Below are 17,567 nucleotides of genomic sequence, written 5' to 3' on the forward strand. Positions count from 1 at the left end.
TCTAGAACTAGAAGTACCATATGACCTAGCCATCCCATTACTGGATATATACCCAAAGGATTATAAATCATGCTGCTATAAAGACACGTGCACACGTATGTTCATTGTGGCACTATTCACAATAGCAAAGACTTGGAATCAACCCAAATGTCCATCAGTGACAGACTGGATTAAGAAAATGTGGCAGATATACACCATGGAATACTATGCAGCCATAAAAAAGGATGAGTTCATGTCCTTTGTAGGGACATGTATGCAGCTGGAAACCATCATTCTCAGCAAACTATCGCAAGAACAGAAAACCAAACACAGCATGTTCTCACTCATAGGTGGAAATTGAACAATGAGATCACTTGGACTCTGGAAGGGGAACATCACACACCGGGGCCTATTATGGGGAGGGGGGAGGCGGGAGGGATGGCATTGAGAGTTATACCTGATATAAATGACGAGTTGATGCATGCTGACGAGTTGATGATAGGTGCAGCACACAAACATGGCACAAGTATACATATGTAACAAACCTGCATGTTGTGCACATGTACCCTAGAACTTAAAGTGTGATAAAAAAAAAAAAAAGTTGCTTTTTCTTGGAAGACGAGCCCTTAAGCTAGGCTTTGTAGGATATACAGAGATAACACTGTGTTGATTAGTAGCTCACAATCTAAAATTACAAAACTAAATTGATCATTTACACCACTAAGAATTTCAGCTATAAAGCTCTCACATACATAAATTATAAAATAATTGTATTTAAGGTGATGAAATTTATAAGCGGGTTCACAAATATAATAAAATAATAACAAAAACGAAAAGAACAGTATGCAAAGTGAACCAGCAGATTTGGAAAAGAATCATATAGAACTTCCAAAACTTCAAAACACAATCACTAAAATTAGAACCTCCACAGACAGGGTAAGCAGTAGATTAGACACATCCGAAGAGAAAATTTGTCATGTAATTAATGATGGAGTATTGATTAGAATCTGAGGAAGTTGCCTAGAATTCATCATGAAGAAGTGAAAAAAATATATGTAGGGAAATTAAAAGATTTAATTTCTTTAAGAGGAAAGAAAGCTCCAAGATTATTTCTGATAGAATTTGAATAAAGACATTAAATAAAGGAAAAATGTGGCAAAGGCAACATTTGAATAGATGATAATGGGAAGATTTTTTAATTGATGTAGTCATGAATTAGTAAGAAATACAGTAAGTATTAACCAAAACTCTTTAACTCCTAGAAATGTAATGATGATAGTGCAAAATGACAAAGATTAAGAGAACATGTAAGAACAATCATAAAGGAAAGGCAAATAGGCTGGGTATGGTGGTTCACTCCTGTAATCCCAGCACTTTGCAACGCCGAGGTGGGCAGATCACTTGAGGTCAGGAGTTTGAGACCAGCCTAGCCAACATGGTGAACCCCCGTCTCTATTAAAAATACAAAAATTAGCCAGGCCTGGTGGCGAGCACCTGTAATCCCAGCTACTTGGGAAGGTGAGGCACAAGAATGGCTTGAGGTGGAGGTTGCAGTGAGCCAAGATCGTGCCTTCCAACCTGGGCCACAAAGTGAGACATCTCAAAAAAAAAAAAAAAAAAAAGATTAATTAAGAGGAGAACTGCAGTTGAACTTTCGTAAGTCTTTTCCACATGGATATCTAAGCCTTCTGACAATGGAATATCTTCAAAATTACTGATAGGATTGCTGGGCTAAAACACTATATAAGTAATTATGCCATTATGCCTGAGTAAGAACAAATTAAAGAGGTATTTTCAAATATTCAGATATTTCATAAGGATATATTTTCAAATTAAAGGAAGAAAGAAATTGAACTCAGAATGATAGAGTATGATTCAAGAAGCAGTCATCAGCAAGAAAATGAGTAAACTCAGGAGTAAATATAAATAAAAAATTGACTTGTTAAGATCATATATTTTAATAATGAATTTCTATTACTAAATGATAATATACTAAACATTACTAAAATAAGGTAGAACTAATATAATGAGGACTGACTTAACAGATGGGAATGAGTAATGGAAGTAAAGCACTCAAAGTTTCCTGGAGACTTAAAATCAAGATTTGAGGAATCAGTGAGAGAAAAGAAATATATAGTTTCTGTACTGTTGAGGAAATAGGGAGATTTTGTTAATGTTTAATAGAGACAGGGAATGAAAGAAAAAGAGGCATGGCAAATACAAAGGGCAAGATAAGATAATAGAAATACCTCTAAATATATCAGCATGTACAGCAAATATAGCTTATCTTTAAAATAAATTTTGTTAGAAGACTAGGTTTTTAGGGCTTTAAAAACCCCAATTGTTAGTCAAAGTGATCTAAAATATAACACAGAATAATTGAGACTGAAGAGATTTTTTAAAAAATTTACCAGATGCATTCTAACCACAAGAAAGATTGTATAGTTTTGTGACTGTACAAGAAGATAGACCTCAAGGCAAAAAGCAGTATCAGATTTTTAAAATACTCACTACATAAATATAAATTGAACAACTTACCAGGAAGACAGAATAGTCTGAGAAAGAAGTAACAATCTCAGGCGTATGTATGAGATTATTTATCTTAAAAATGTATAAACACTTAAGAGAATTGCATGAAGAATCCAAAGAGGGATAATCTTGATAGGAAATTTTAACATTTCTCAATACTAGATACATCAGAAAAGAATATCAGGTATAGAATATTTGACTAAAATCAGTAAATTTGACCTAATGGACATGAATAATCACTGAATAATAATTACAAGACATGCATTCTTTTAAGCAAAAAAAAAAAAAATTATTAAAAAACTAGTCATGTGTTAAGCAGAACAAGTCTTAAAAAATACTAAGATTCAGAATTTTTCTGATCACAATGAAATTAATTTAAAAATCCAAAATATAACCACAAAGCCAAACTTAAAAACACACTTCTAAGTAGCTCCAATATAAAAAAGAAATACTAAAAAATGAGAAATATTTGGAGCTCATAAAAATGCTACTTGTGAGATGAGGTTAATGTGAACTTAGAATAAACATAAATGCATATATTAAAAATGAATAAGCTAATTATATGAGTTTAAAAAAACAAGCAAGGCCAGGCATGGTGGCTTACACCATAATCCCAGCATTTTGGGAGGCCAAAGCAGGCGGATCACTGGAAGTCAGGACTTGAAGACCAGCCTGGCCAACAAACACAGTGAAACCTCGTCTGTACGAAAAACACAAACAAGTAGCCAGATATGGTGGGGCACACCTGTAATCCCAGCTACTTGGGAAGCTAAGTCAGGAGAATTGATTGAACCCAGGAGACAGAGGTTGCAGTGAGCTGAGATTGTGCAACTGCACTCCAGCTTGGGCTACACAGCAAGACTCTGTCTCAATGAATGAATGAATTAATTAATTTAATTAAAGAGATAAATCTCCCAAATGAAGAGATAAGAAAAATGGCAGAAATTAATGAAATGAAAAACAACAGAGAGGATTAACAAAATGCAATAATATTTCTCGAAAACATTAAAAAGGTGAATAAATCTCTGGCAAAATTGATTATGGAAAAGGGTATAAAATGGCTAAATGATACATTCAAAAATGAGCAAATTATTTCATCAGGAAGGAAGACAAAACCCCCAAGTGACTAATAAACAGAAGAGAATATTCTGAGTCCTATTGGCAATAAGAATTGTAAACTCAAATAATAGTGAAATGCTACTTCGCACCCATCAAAGTTGGCAAAAAAATACAAAGATTCAAAATACCAAGCTTGGCAAAGATGTATTAATATTATATCTGGTACTCATATACTACAGGTATATATAGTATGCACAAATTGGAAAGCAGCTAGGCAACATTCAGTAAAGATGAAGATCTGCACGCTCTACAACCTAGCAGTTCCACTCCTTGATGTGGTACTAGAGAAGCTCTCACACGTGTGAGCAAGAAGACAAGATATACAAGAATGTCCATCATGGCATTGTTTGTAAGGACAACAAGTGAAAGAAAGTGCAGGTCATCACTAGGATAGTGGTTAAAGTGTGACAATTCAACTAACAATATTTATATCAAGATGGTTAATCATCAGAAACATTTAACTTTTGGAGAAGAAAGTTGCAGAAGAATATATGTGATATATTCATATGAAGTTTGGAAACATGCAAAAAGTACTTGATGTTGTTTATCAATTTTCTTATATGTGGTACACATTTCAAAATGTCATGGAAATAATAAACAGAAAAATCAGCATGGTGTTTGAGAAGAGAAAGGAAATTGTCTTGGGTGAGTATACATAGGCATTAATTGCATCTGTCCTTTTTAAAAAACATACTCTTTAAAGCATATGTATCTCTAAGAAATTACCATTCAACAAAGCTGAATGATGAATATATACATGTTAGTGTATTATTTTACTTTTCTTTATGTTGGAGATATTTCATAATATTTTTAAGATAATCCTGTGTAAAAATAGCTTTATGAAAGAATAGTGGAACTTTGAACTAAGTTATTTTTCTAGAGTAAGAGAATGGACTTCTTTTTAGAACAAATACAATTGGACTGTTATTGTTTACCTCTCAACACCCTCACTTCCAACCCCTTAACCCTCACCCCTAAAAACACCCACACAATTATGCCTTTTAACACAAGGAAACTGAAACCTTTAAGTGCTTTAAAAAAAAAAAAAAAACCCTTATAGGAGCAACTGATTTTCATTTGTAAACCTTAAACATATATGCAAGGGAAAAAGTAAATTTATTGGCAGTCTGTAAGATGAGGAAAGACACAAGGAAAATTTAATGTAGCAAGAACCACAAGTATCACAAGATATTGGCCTCAATCTCCCCCATTAAGGCTTAATGTTTTTATTTTTCAAAATAGAAATAACTTTATTCTTTTTCTGATTTAAAATAATGTATATTCTTTTAAAAAACTCCACACTGAAAAATGAAATAACCTATCATTTCACCATCCTGCTATAATCACTGTAAATATTTTAATATATATTTTGATTCATATATATAATGTTTGCCAATAGAATCACACTCTACATTTTTGCTTTTAAATTGCTGTTTATGTTATATCTTGGAAATGTTATATCTTAGGTTCCCATGTTAAGAAAAAAATCAGTCACATATCTTTTAATGGCTCATAGTATTATCCTGTATAGTCATGCCATGATATATTTTAACCAAACTGCTTATATGCAACACTGCAGTGAACACAATGCATATACATCTTTGAGTACTTCTCCATTTGTTTCCTTGAGATACGTTCCTTGCTGGACCAAAGGAATGCATAAAAAATAGTAAGACTTTTCGTACTGTATCAGTAAGAGTTTTCCAGAAAGGCCAGTAGGCTGGAACTCCAGCAGAAGCTGATGCCGCAGTGTTGAGGCAAATATGTCTTCTTTTTCAGAAAACCTTAGTTTTTGCTCTTAGGGCCTTCAGCTGCTTGTATGAGACCCACCCACATATCGAAGATAATCTCCTGTACTTAAAGTCAACTGATTATAGATGTTCACCATTTCTACAAAATACCTTCTCAGCCACATTTAAATTAGTGTTTGATTGAATAACTGGATACTATAGCCTAGTCGTGTTAACACATTAAAAAAGTGGATAAACTTCTGACAAAATTGATCATAGAAAAGGGTACAAATGATGAAATGATACATTAGAAAATGAGCAAACTACTTGATCAGGAAACTCACAGAAAAGAAAACTTCAAATGTTTATCGAATATAAGGGGAAATTCTCAGTCGTATTATAATGGGAACTCAAATAACAGTGAGAGCATTTCCCATTCATCAAAATTGGCAAAAAGGAAACAAAAAAAGAACATAACCACACTTGGCAAAAATGTGCTACATCTTTGTACCTATGTACTGTGATGTACGTAAAGCATAAGTATATCACAGAACCTGTTGCCAGATGACCTTCCAGAAAGGCCGCACTAGTTTTGATTTGGTCCACACACTGTGTACTGGTAACCATTTTCATTTTTAGTAATCTAATCAGTATATTTTCTAATGAAGTATTATATTTGTGTTACTTTTCAGTTTTAAATCCACAATTTGTCCTGCAACTTAGCAGTCTCTAACATAGTAATTTTCACAATGACTTACACCTTTTACTTAGTACAAGCGCAGAGATGAGCAGAGAAAAAGAGCTCTGCTTTTCTCTGAACAGGAAATATATTTTCTCCTTTTAAAAGTAACATTGTTGAGCTCTGCATCTTACACCTGTCATTACCTCAAACCTGTCTTTCTGGCCTCAGGTACAGAGAGTTGATGTGAAAATAAAAAAGAGCAGTCATCTTTTACCCATTTTTCTACCATGTGTTCTGAGTTTTCCCTGTTGGTTTATAGTTCTTTATATTTCTGATGTGAGTTATTGATTGAATATATGCTTTGCATACGTCTTCTCTTAGTCCATTGCTTTGTCTTTTTTACTTTCTTCATGATACCCTTTAAATGAAGAGAATTCCTTGATTTTAATGTAGCCCATATTTTCTGTTTTTCATAATTAGTTTATTATGGGGTCCTACTGAAGTAATCATTGTCTATTGAAAGGTACTGTGTTTCCTTAGTTTCATTTTATATTTAAAAACAGAAAAAGGAAATAGTTAACATTAACCAGCCCTGTCTCTACAAATAATTTTTTAAAATTAACTGGGCATGGTAGCATGCACCTGTGGTCCAGCTATTCAGGACGCTGAGTGGGAGGATCAGTGGGTCCCCAAGGGTGGAGGCTGCAATGAGCCATAATCATGCCACTCTCCTGCAGCCTGGGTGACAATGTGAGACCCTGTCTTAAAAAAGAAAAAAAAAGTACACTAACAAAACTATTTTTCATGGACTCTGTGTTGTAGGATATTTTGCAATTTAGATGCATATCCACCAAACAGCCTTTTCTCCTGCTGGAAACAGAACCTCCCTCTATCTCTGTTGGGGGACCTTGTAAGAGCCTGCCTGTTGTAGCACCTAATGTTCTTTGCTGCATACATGAGCTCTTGACCCAATCTGGGCTAATGAAACGTTCCCCATTTACAGTATTTTGCTCAAATATGGCCTTGTGATCCAAGCAGACACACTCAGGGAGGTGACTTCAGAGCAGCTATGGTTCTAGTAAGACTTTAGCACAAGGAAATGAGGCCAATTCCAAAAGACAAGAAGAATTAAGAGGCAGAGCAGATCTTGGCAATGTTGTCACTGGCTGCCCAAAATTTACTCCATCCTGGCCCTGCCTGAGGTTTTCATTATGTGGCCACTAAATTCTCAACTTTTAATGAGATTTTTTTTTTTTAATTTTTGTATTTTATTATTTATTAGTTTTTTCTTTTTCTTTTTTTTTTTAGACGTAGTCTTGCTCTGTCACCCAGGCTGGGGTGCAATGGCGCGAACTCGGCTCACTACAACCTCTGCCTCCCAGGTTCTAGCAATTCTCCTACCTCAGCCTCCCAAGTTGCTGGGACTACTGGTGTGTGTCAACACGCCTGGCTCATTTTTTGTATTCTTAATAGAAATGGGGTTTCACCGTGTTAGACAAGATGGTCTCAATCTCCTGACCTCGTGATCCGCCTGCCTCAGCATCCCAAAGTGCTGGGATTACAGGCGTGAGATTTTTTTTTACTTTGTTAAAAGTCTTGATATAAATATGCTTGAAAACGTGGTCCCGTGTTTATGTAAATCTAGGACTACTCCTAATCTTACTCTTGGAGATTTATAGCCTACGTTAGCATATTAAAAATCATAAGAAACTATGAAGTAAAAGAAGGCTATTTATCTTCTTAATAGGCTAGTAATCCCAAACATATCAACATGAATACTTATTTATGGTGCTTATATTAATGTCTTATAGAAACTTGAGCAGCAAATCATTGTTTTGGGGAATACTGGATCTTAGGCATAGAAGAACCAACAAATGCAAGCTGACAAACGAAAGGTGCTTTAATCTCTGAGCTAGGTTTTGAAAAATGCTCAAATTTAATAATTTATGTGCAAATTATGTTATATTTTTAATTGGGAAAAGAGTATTTTGATAAAGAAAAAAACAAAAGTTAAATTTGATAAATTTAATGTGACCAATCTATAAACTTCTTTTTTTTTCTCGAGCAGGTTAGCCAATATACCTTTGCTATGTGCAGTTACAGAGAAAAAAAGTCTGAACCACAAGAATTAATGCAACTTGAAGGCTATACTGTGGATTATACCGATCCCCACCCAGGTAAATCTTAATTGAATCACTTTCCCTGCCATGTGTGTATGCATGGAATTCTTATAAATATCCTGTGTCTGTTCTAAAATTTAAACCCCTCTCGATGAATAGGGTGCATATTTCACTTATATATCTGGGCAAGACTTGATGAGATTCAAATTATCTCTTTTGGAGTGCTTTTATTCTTAACCATATTTCATCATATTTATTATTATTTTGGCATGAAGTTGAGATGTGTAAAAGTTACTGTAATTGAATAATTCTATGAGATAGAACAATGTTTTCAGAAACTTCTTTGCTGGAAGGCAAAAGTTATAGCAGAAATAGACAAAGAAATGGCAAATGAATTATTATATTGTAACTACTAATTTTCTCTCCAACAATACATTTTTGTACTTCTCTCTCTCCCTTCATGTTAATACTGGAAAGAGTACTGGACACCTGATATTTTAAAAATTGAATGAATGAATATTAATGACAATATCTAAGATCAAGAAATGCAGACATTAATAAACATAATGATTGAACATTGGTGAATAGACATTAAGAAATAGAAATTTATGACCATATTAACTAATTGTTCACTTAAAATGCAAAATATTATCTTCTGTGAAATAATTTTATAAAAGATAAAATACATGCAATATGAAATACCATTTTTGTCTTAATCATTATGTATTTTTCCCACGTATAGAATGGCAAATATGCCGACAGATAAAACTTCTTTCTCTGGCATGAAACATCAGATTGTGCTATGCATTTCCGTGGAGTGTGTTTATATATCTTGTAGAATGCTGCTGTGTCGTGGACTGTTTCCCTAGGTTATTTTTTATTTCTGAGGTGATATGGGAGCTTAAGCCTTTTTGTTATTTTCTTCAAATCTTGGATTGTGGATTTGATCCTTTAAGCTAAATATTGTTTAAAACATTTAACTGTTAATATCAAATCCATTCTTTTCCATGAGGTCAGTTAGTGAATGAGACTAAAATCTGCCAATCTTATAAATTTTTAATGATGTCTTTTTGTTCCCTCCACAGGCCTTCAGGGTGGTCGTATGTTCTTTAATGCTGTTAAAGAAGGAGATACTGTAATCTTTGCTAGTGATGATGAACAGGACAGAATATTATGGGTTCAAGCCATGTATAGAGCCACAGGTCAATCATATAAACCAGTTCCTGCAATTCAAACCCAGAAACTGAATCCTAAAGGAGGAACTCTCCATGCAGATGCTCAGCTTTGTAAGTTTTGTTAAAAAATAATTTGATTATCAATTAATAGCTTTAATAAGATATAAAATTGAGGCAAATTTGTTCAGTATTATAGTTTACATCATTAATTGATTCCTAATTAAATGAAAGTAGTTCATATTAGTAGTCATATAATCACTTACCTAATTTTTCACATAAATCTGGAGTAAATGATACATGTGGTTTCCAGTCATGGATTTGTCAAGCATTAGGGTATTTCTAGAAATCTCAAGAGCACATAAGAAAATTCTCCAAAATTTCTCAAAGGAAAATTTATTTTAGTTTATTATGATTTTGACTTAAGTCTCCTATAGACATGGAAAAAATATTGCAAAATCAAATTTGCTTTGATACGATTTCAGAATACCAAAATGATGAACCATTACCTTCTAGAGTTGTTCTTAATAACCCAGAAGGATAATAGGTCTATTTTTTTTTTTGTAGATTGATACAAATAATAAGTCATAAAGCCAACTTTTTTCCCCTCGTGCCTTAAAGACATGTCAATTTTGAATGCTAACTTAAGTTGTAAAGAGCTAAATTTTTTATTTTAAATGACTAATGTTTAATAATTATGGAATGATGGTCAAAACATCTTCAAACATAGCTTTGATAATCACTAAACCAAGTGTTTTAACTTGTTATACTCCTTTACAAAGCTTATCCTGTTTTACCTGTAATAAATATTTGTCTTTAACTGTCAGCTCAACTTGTGGTTTTTTTATTCTTGAGATTCTTCCCAAAGGGAATAATATCTTGACATGCATTATTTTCTTCTGCTCTTCATGCATCAAGTAACTATTCTGTTTTCTTTTCAGATACCCTTCAGTATCATTTCTGGGCATCCTAAACAAAGGCACTTTAGTTCAAATAATTAAATGTGAACCATGAGCTTTTTCTTTATTTTAGAAACCACAGACCATACTCATAGGTTATCATTATTAGTTTGGGGCACATTTTTTATATGTAGTGAAAACTATTTAGGAATATTATATATTAATTTTTTCACTGATTTAAAATTTCTTCTTTAAGATTAGTAGCATTGTCATCTTAAAAGGTAAAATAAAATAAAAAGAGCACATTCTGATGTTTTCACTGTATTTAAAAATTTAACTCGCTGCTTCTGCCTTCCTCTCACCCTCCAGGTAATATGCATAGAGCATGGCACAGCAGATAAGAGTGTTTCATCAGAGCTAAGGTGTACAGAAATGTCTTTATTTTTCTACAGTTGAGCATATCTGAAATTTTAATTTCTAATGTTGCCAAAAAACTTTAACTCACCAATTCAAAACAACTGAGTCACAGATTAAAAATCAATTAATTCAAGATTCTTCACCCCACTCTTCTTCCGTGTGATCCATAGTAAATTAAGTTTCAAAGGGGATTACATAAAACTGTGATATCATTGAATGTAGCATCTAGTCTAAAACTGTTCTCTGTTCACATGGCCTTAGGCATAACTTCTGTCACTGGTTTCATTACTTACGTGCTGGTGTGCACTGCTCATCACCATGGACCCGCCAGGGCACCTGGTAATGAAGTCCACATAGTTTGTGTCCTCCTTGGATCAACTCCAGACACCTATGAATTCCTTACATCATATTCATCAGATTCTCACCACAGTGGTACATAGTAACTTGTTGGGTATTCCCCAGCTGTGCACAGGGGTGCTCACTCAGGCATTTCTCTCGCAGCACAGCTCTTATCCATTGCTTCTTTCCTACTTCAAGTGCCAGATTGGACATTTATCCCTGGGCTATGCCTGCGCTGGGCATCAAAGTATAAGATTCCCTCAACCCTAGGTCGAACTTTCTCCCTCTGGAGCTCTGTTCATTGCTCACCCCCAACACAACATTAACTCAAGTCAAATCTCTCCCCAAAACCATTTTCTTCCATCCAGCTGATCTATTTTTTCCCTCCTAGTTTTGATTCTTCTTGTTGAAAACCAAGTTTTTATAAATTTGTTTCTTTCCACTCCATAGGCCAATCTCTGTCCCTTCCCCTGTAAGCTACAGTTCTACAGCATTTAATGTGAATTTCCTGTGTTTTTCATTTTACAAATTTGTATTTTGTATATGTGCATTTAGCGTCAATCTCATAAATGGTTTCATATTCTTTGTCATACTCAGTCTTACTGTTTTTGTTCATCTATATGCTTTTAAAATTCGTCCATGTTTTTATGAATACATCTAATCTCATTCTTCTGATTACTGCATACCATGTAAGTGGGCTTCTGTCTTATATTACCTAGTCTACAGCACATTTTATTTCTATTCACTCCTCCAGAGATGGAAATGTAGAATGCCTCCAAATCCATACCTATGTTCAGTTGTCCCAGCCATGACTATGAAATATCCTTTCATTTATTCAAATCTAAGTCCTTTACATTTTAATCCTTTTCCATAGAGCTGTTTTTATTCTTGGTTAAGCTAATTTCTAAGCCTTTCATACTTTCATTGCTATTGCATCTTATAATTTTATTATATTTTCTAGTTGACTATTGCTTATCTAGAGAAACGCTATTTTCATGTGCTTTTTTGCTATCCATATTTATTCTTTGGCTATGTATCTCTGCACACACCTTGCCTAATTTGTCATTAGACTATTATTGGGTTTTGAGAGGTGTTTACACAGGCATGCCTTGGAGATATTGTGGGTTCAGTTCCAGACCACTACAATAAAATGAATATCTCAGTAAAGTGAGTCATACAAATTATTTGGTTTCCCAGTGTGTATAAAAGTTAAGTTTGGCTGGCGCAGTGGCTCAAGCCTGTAATCCCAGCACTTTGGGAGGTCGATGTCGGGGGAATCTCTTCAGTTCAGGAGTTCAAGACCAGACTGGGCAACATGGTGAAACCCTGTATCTACAAAAAATACAAAATTAGCTGGGCATAGTGGTACGTGACTGTAGTCCCAGCACTTGGGAGGCTGAAGTAGGAGAATCGCTTGAACCCGAGAGGTAGAGGTTGCAGTGAAATAGCGCCTCTGCACTCCAGCCTGGGTGATAGAGTGAAACGCTGTCTCAAAAATAAAAAAGTTGGCCGGGCGCGGTGGCTCAAGCCTGTAATCCCAGCACTTTGGGAGGCCGAGACGGGCGGATCACGAGGTCAGGACATCGAGACCATCCTGGCTAACACGGTGAAACCCCGTCTCTACTAAAAAAAAAAAAAAATACAAAAATAAATAAATAAATAAATAAAAATAAATAAATAAAAAATAAAAAAGTTATGTTTACACTACACTGTAGTGTATTAAGCATGCACTAGCGTCATATCTAAAACATAATTTTAAAATTCTTTATTGCTAAAAATACTAACAATCACCTGAGGGTTCAGTGATTATAATATTTTTGCTGGTAGAGGGTCTTGCCTCAACATTGATGGCTGCTGACTGATCAGGTTGGTGGTTGTTGAAGGTTAGGGTGGATGTGGCAATATCTTAAAATAAGACAAGGATGAAGTTTGCTGCAGTGACTGATTCTTCCTTTCACAAAAGATTTTCCTGTAGCATGCGATGCTGTTTGCTATCATTTTGCCCAAAGTAGAACTTTTTTGAAAATTGGAGTCAATCTTCTAAAACTTTACCTCTGCTTTATGAACTAAGTTTATGTAATATCCTAAATCCTTTGTTGTCCTTTCAACAATGTTCACAGCATCTTCACCAGAAGTAGATTCCATCTCAAAAACCACTTCCTTTGCTTCACCCAAAGGAACCAACTTCTTATCTGTTCAAGTTTTATCATGAGATTGTAGCAATTCAGTCACATCTTCAGGCTCCACTTTTAATTCTAGTTCTTTTGCTGTTTTCATGACATCTGCAGTGACTTCCTCCACTCAAGTCTTTAGTCCCTTAAAGTTATCCCCAAGGGTTGGAATCAACTTCCTCCAAACTCCTGTAAATGTTGATATTTTTACCTCCTCCAAAGAATCACAAATGTTCTTAATGGCATTTGGAATGGTGAATCCTTTCCAGGTTTTCAATTTACTTTTCCCAGATGGCTCATAGGAATCACTATCTTTGGCAGCTATAGCCTTTTAAAATGTATTTCTTAAATAATAAGACTTGAAAGTTGAAATTACTCCTTGATCTGTGGGCTGCAGAATGGATGTTGGGTTAGCAAGCATGAAAACAACATTAATCTCCTTGTACATCTCCAGCAGAGCTCTTGAGTAACTAGATGCAGTGTCAGTGAGCAATAATACTTCGAACAGATTCTTTTTTTCTAGCATCGGGCCTCGACAGTGGACTTAAAATATTCAGTAAACTGTGCTGTAAACACATGCACCATCATCTGGGCTTGTTCTTTCAGTTATAGAGCACAGACAGGGTTGATGTAGCATAGTTTTTAAGGGCTCTGGGATTTTCAAGATGGTTAATAAATATTGGCTTCAACTTAAAGTCACCAGTTGCATTAGCCACTAACAAGGGAGCCTGTACTTTGAAGCTTTGAAGCCAAGCATTGACTTCTCTCTAATTGCGAAAGTCCTAGATGAGCATCTTCTTCCAATAGAAGATTATTTTGTCTATACTAAAAATCTGTTATTTAGCATAGCTAACTTCATCAATGATCTTAGCTGGATCTTTTGGATAACTTGCTGCCATTTCTGCATCAACCCTTGCTGTTTCACCTTGCACTTTCATGTGATAGAGATGGCTTATTTTCCTTAGCCCTCGTGAGCTGACCTCTGCTGGCTTGACAGCTTGCAGAGGCTTCTTCACCTCTCTCAGCCTTCATAGAATCGAAGAAAGGCAGGGCCTTGCTCTGTTATTAGGCTTTGGTTAAAGGGAATATTGTGGCTGATTTGATCTATCCAGATCATTCAAACTTTCTTCATATCAGCAATAAGGCTGTTTTTGCTTTCTTATTATTTGTGTGTTCACTGGAGTAGCAATTTTAATTTACTTCAACAACTTTTCCTTTGCATTCACAACTTGGCTACTTGATGCAAAAGGCCTAGCTTTCAGCCTGTCTTGGCTTTTGACATGCCTTGTTCACTAAGCATGATCATTTGTAGCTTTTAAATTTAAAGTGAGGGAGACGGGATTCTTCCACTCATTTGAACAGTTAGAGATCATTCTGGGTTATTAGTTAGCCTAATTTTAATATTGTTGTGTCTTAAGAAATAGGGAGACCCAAGAAAAGGAAGACAGATGGGGAACAGTCAGAACAGATATAACATTTATTAAGTTTACCATCTTATATGGGTGTAGTTTGTGGCACCCCAAAACAATTACAATAACATCAAAGATCACTTTTCACAGATGACCATAATAGATATACTAATAATGAAAAAGTTGGAAATACTGTGAGAATTACCATAATGTAAAACAGTCATAAAATGAGCATGTGTTGTTAGAAAAGTGGCACCATAGACTTGCTTGACACAGGGTTGCCACAAACTTTCAATTTATGAAAAACACATCTGCAAAGCACAATAAAATGAAGTTTGCCCGTGTGTTCTGGATAGAACATATTTGTCAGATATGCGATTTGCAAATATTTTCTCCTAATCTCTGGCTTGTCTTTTCACATCTCTTAATAGTGACTTTCAGGAAAAAAAAAAAAAAGAAATTCTTAATTTTGATGAAGTCCATTTTATCAATTTTTTTCATAGATGTGCTTTTGATGTTGTAACTAAAGGATCTTTGCCCAACCCAAATTGCAGAAATTTTCTCCTTTGCTTTCTTCTAGAAATTTTACAGTTTTGGCTTTTACATTTTACAACCATTTTGAGTTAATTTTTGTATACGGTGAGAGGTATCCATCAGTATTTATGGATGGTGTATGGATGTCCAGTTGTTTTAACACGAAGAGTTGAAAAGATTGTCATACCCTGAATTGCCCTTGCACATTTGTGAAAAATCAATTAACTACATAGGAGTTTATTACTGGGCTATCTTTTCTTTTCCTTTGGTCTGTTTATCTATCTTAATATTATTACCACACTGTCTTGATTACTGTAGCTTTGTGAATCTTACAGTCCGGTAGTCCAAGTCCTCCAAATTGATTTCTCTTATTCAAAAATATTTTGGCTGTTCTATGTCCTTTGCATTTCTCTATGAATTTTCAAAATAAATTTACTCATTTTTAATTGACAAATAATTGTTTATATATATGACGTACAATATAAATTTTTAAAACATCTTGACATTCCTTGCTGGAGATTTTACTGGGAATGCCTTTGATCAGTCAGTCCTTGGAAAATTTTGGAAAACTGACTTCATAATATTGAGTCTTCCAATCTGTGAATACAATGTGTCACTTCATTTGTTTAGGTAGTCTTTAGTTTCTCTTTGGGATGTTTGTAGTTTTCAGTAAACAGATCTTGCACATCTTTTGTCAGATTTATTTCTAGGTATTTCATCTGTGTTGCTTTAGTAAATGGAATTTTTTATTTCAGCCCAATTGTTTTGTTATCTTTGTGATTGCTTTAGAATTTAAAGTATACACTTTAAATTTATTATACATCTTCATGTATAGTATGCAAACTTTACAATAGTAAACTTCTATTCTCTTGGCTTTTGCACTATTCTTGTCATATATTTTACTTCTATATATGTTGTAAATCCCACAATACATTGCTATTATGATTATTGCCTTAGTCAATATCTTTTAAAGAAATTAAAAGTGAAAGAAAAATGTTATGTAGATGTCCATTTTGTACATGTCGATTATGTACATGTTATGCACATGTACATTACCATTCCCAGTGTCTTTCATCATCTAGTGCATATATTTTTACTTATTGAAGGACCTCCTTTGACTTTTCTTGTAGTGTAGATCTGCTGGTAATGAATACTTTTAACTTCTTTATATATGAAAAAAGTCTTTATTTTACTCTCATTTTGAAGATATTTTTCTTTTAGTACTTTAAAGATGTTGCTCCACTTTTTCTTCTAGCTTGCATTTGTTTTTCCAATGAGAAATGTGCTATTTTGGTTTGTTCCTCTATAAATAATGTCCTTTTTTCCTCTAACTGCTTTAAAGATTTTTCTCCTTAACACTGTTTTTGAGCAATTTGATGATGATGTGCCTTGGTATAGTTTTCTTCATAAAAATGCTTGTTCTGAGACACAGTTAAGTTACTTAGAAACACCATCCTTTCAAGCTTTGCTTTCAAGTTTTGTTAGGGAAGACCAAGCAGTGTTTAGTCCAGGATGCATTTTCCCCGTTTCTGGACCAACATCTTTCTTAATACTCTAACTGATAACCTGTGAATTATGAGCTTTTATATTCTTGCTGCTGAGAAGCAGTGCTATTCTAGGCTGTGTGAGTTTGGGGCAGTGTCCTCTCGAATCCTTTAGATTGCTTCTTTCCCTTTCTACATGTGCATGAACTGATGGGTAGTCAGCTGAATTCTTGGGGGAGGCCTTCTGCAGATCTTGAGAGTCTCTTGCCGGGCAGCTCTCTTCTCTACAGTACTCTTTCCTACAACCTCTAGTTACTGTGGCCCTCCTGAATTGTCAGCTCCATTTTTCAACTCAGGGAGACCACTGGGCTTTTCCTGAGTTCCTGTTCCTTGTGCCATGAGCTATAGAGTTTCTCCTGGCAGTAACCTGGGGTGACTGTAAGGCTCACCGTGTTTCCCATCCCTCAGGAATCACTCTCCCGTGTTGCCCAACGTGCAGCATTTAAGAAACTTTTTGTAAATTTTTTTTCAAAAACTTAGTTCAGGTAGGAGGTTAAGTTTATTCTCAATTATGCCATCATGACCAGAAGCAGAATGAATGTTTTATAAGTTAAAGCATGGTTTCTCAATTTCAGCACTATTGACATTTTGGGCTAGAAAATTATTTGTTTTGGGGCAGGGAGTGGAGTAAGGAACTTTTCCTGTGCATCATGTGATGTTTTACAGCATCCCTGTCCTCTACCCACTAGATATCAGTAGTCTCCCACCTGGTCCCAGGTCAGACAACCAAAAATATCTCTGAACATTGCCAAATGTCCCAGAGAATAGGGTTGCTGTTGGTGGTGAATCACCCCCAGTTGAGAACCACAGAATTACAGTGACTTAATAGCTATTTTTTTTAATTGTCACCCTCCTTCACTTGTGTTCCCATATTTTTTCTTAACATCCTGAGTACAAGGAATTCCCAAGGAATGTTTTGAGCT

At 34.8% G+C, this 17,567-nt stretch overlaps 1 protein-coding gene across 22 annotated transcripts in view; it reads left to right on the top strand.

Annotated features, from left to right (window-relative positions):
* The window catches only part of CADPS2 (calcium dependent secretion activator 2), a 578,042-nt gene that overhangs the window by 378,733 nt on the left and 181,742 nt on the right, over positions 1-17,567 (top strand). For all 22 annotated transcript variants that reach the window (XM_033192372.1, XM_033192385.1, XM_033192376.1 and 19 more), the window contains exons 10-11: positions 8,108-8,216; positions 9,245-9,445. In XM_033192372.1, the coding sequence (XP_033048263.1) occupies positions 8,108-8,216; positions 9,245-9,445 (310 nt within the window). The remainder of the gene's footprint in view (positions 1-8,107; positions 8,217-9,244; positions 9,446-17,567) is intronic.

The sequence above is a fragment of the Trachypithecus francoisi genome, unplaced genomic scaffold, assembly GCF_009764315.1.
Source record: "Trachypithecus francoisi isolate TF-2019V2 unplaced genomic scaffold, Tfra_2.0 Lachesis_group4, whole genome shotgun sequence".
NCBI classification, from domain to species: Eukaryota; Metazoa; Chordata; class Mammalia; order Primates; family Cercopithecidae; genus Trachypithecus; species Trachypithecus francoisi.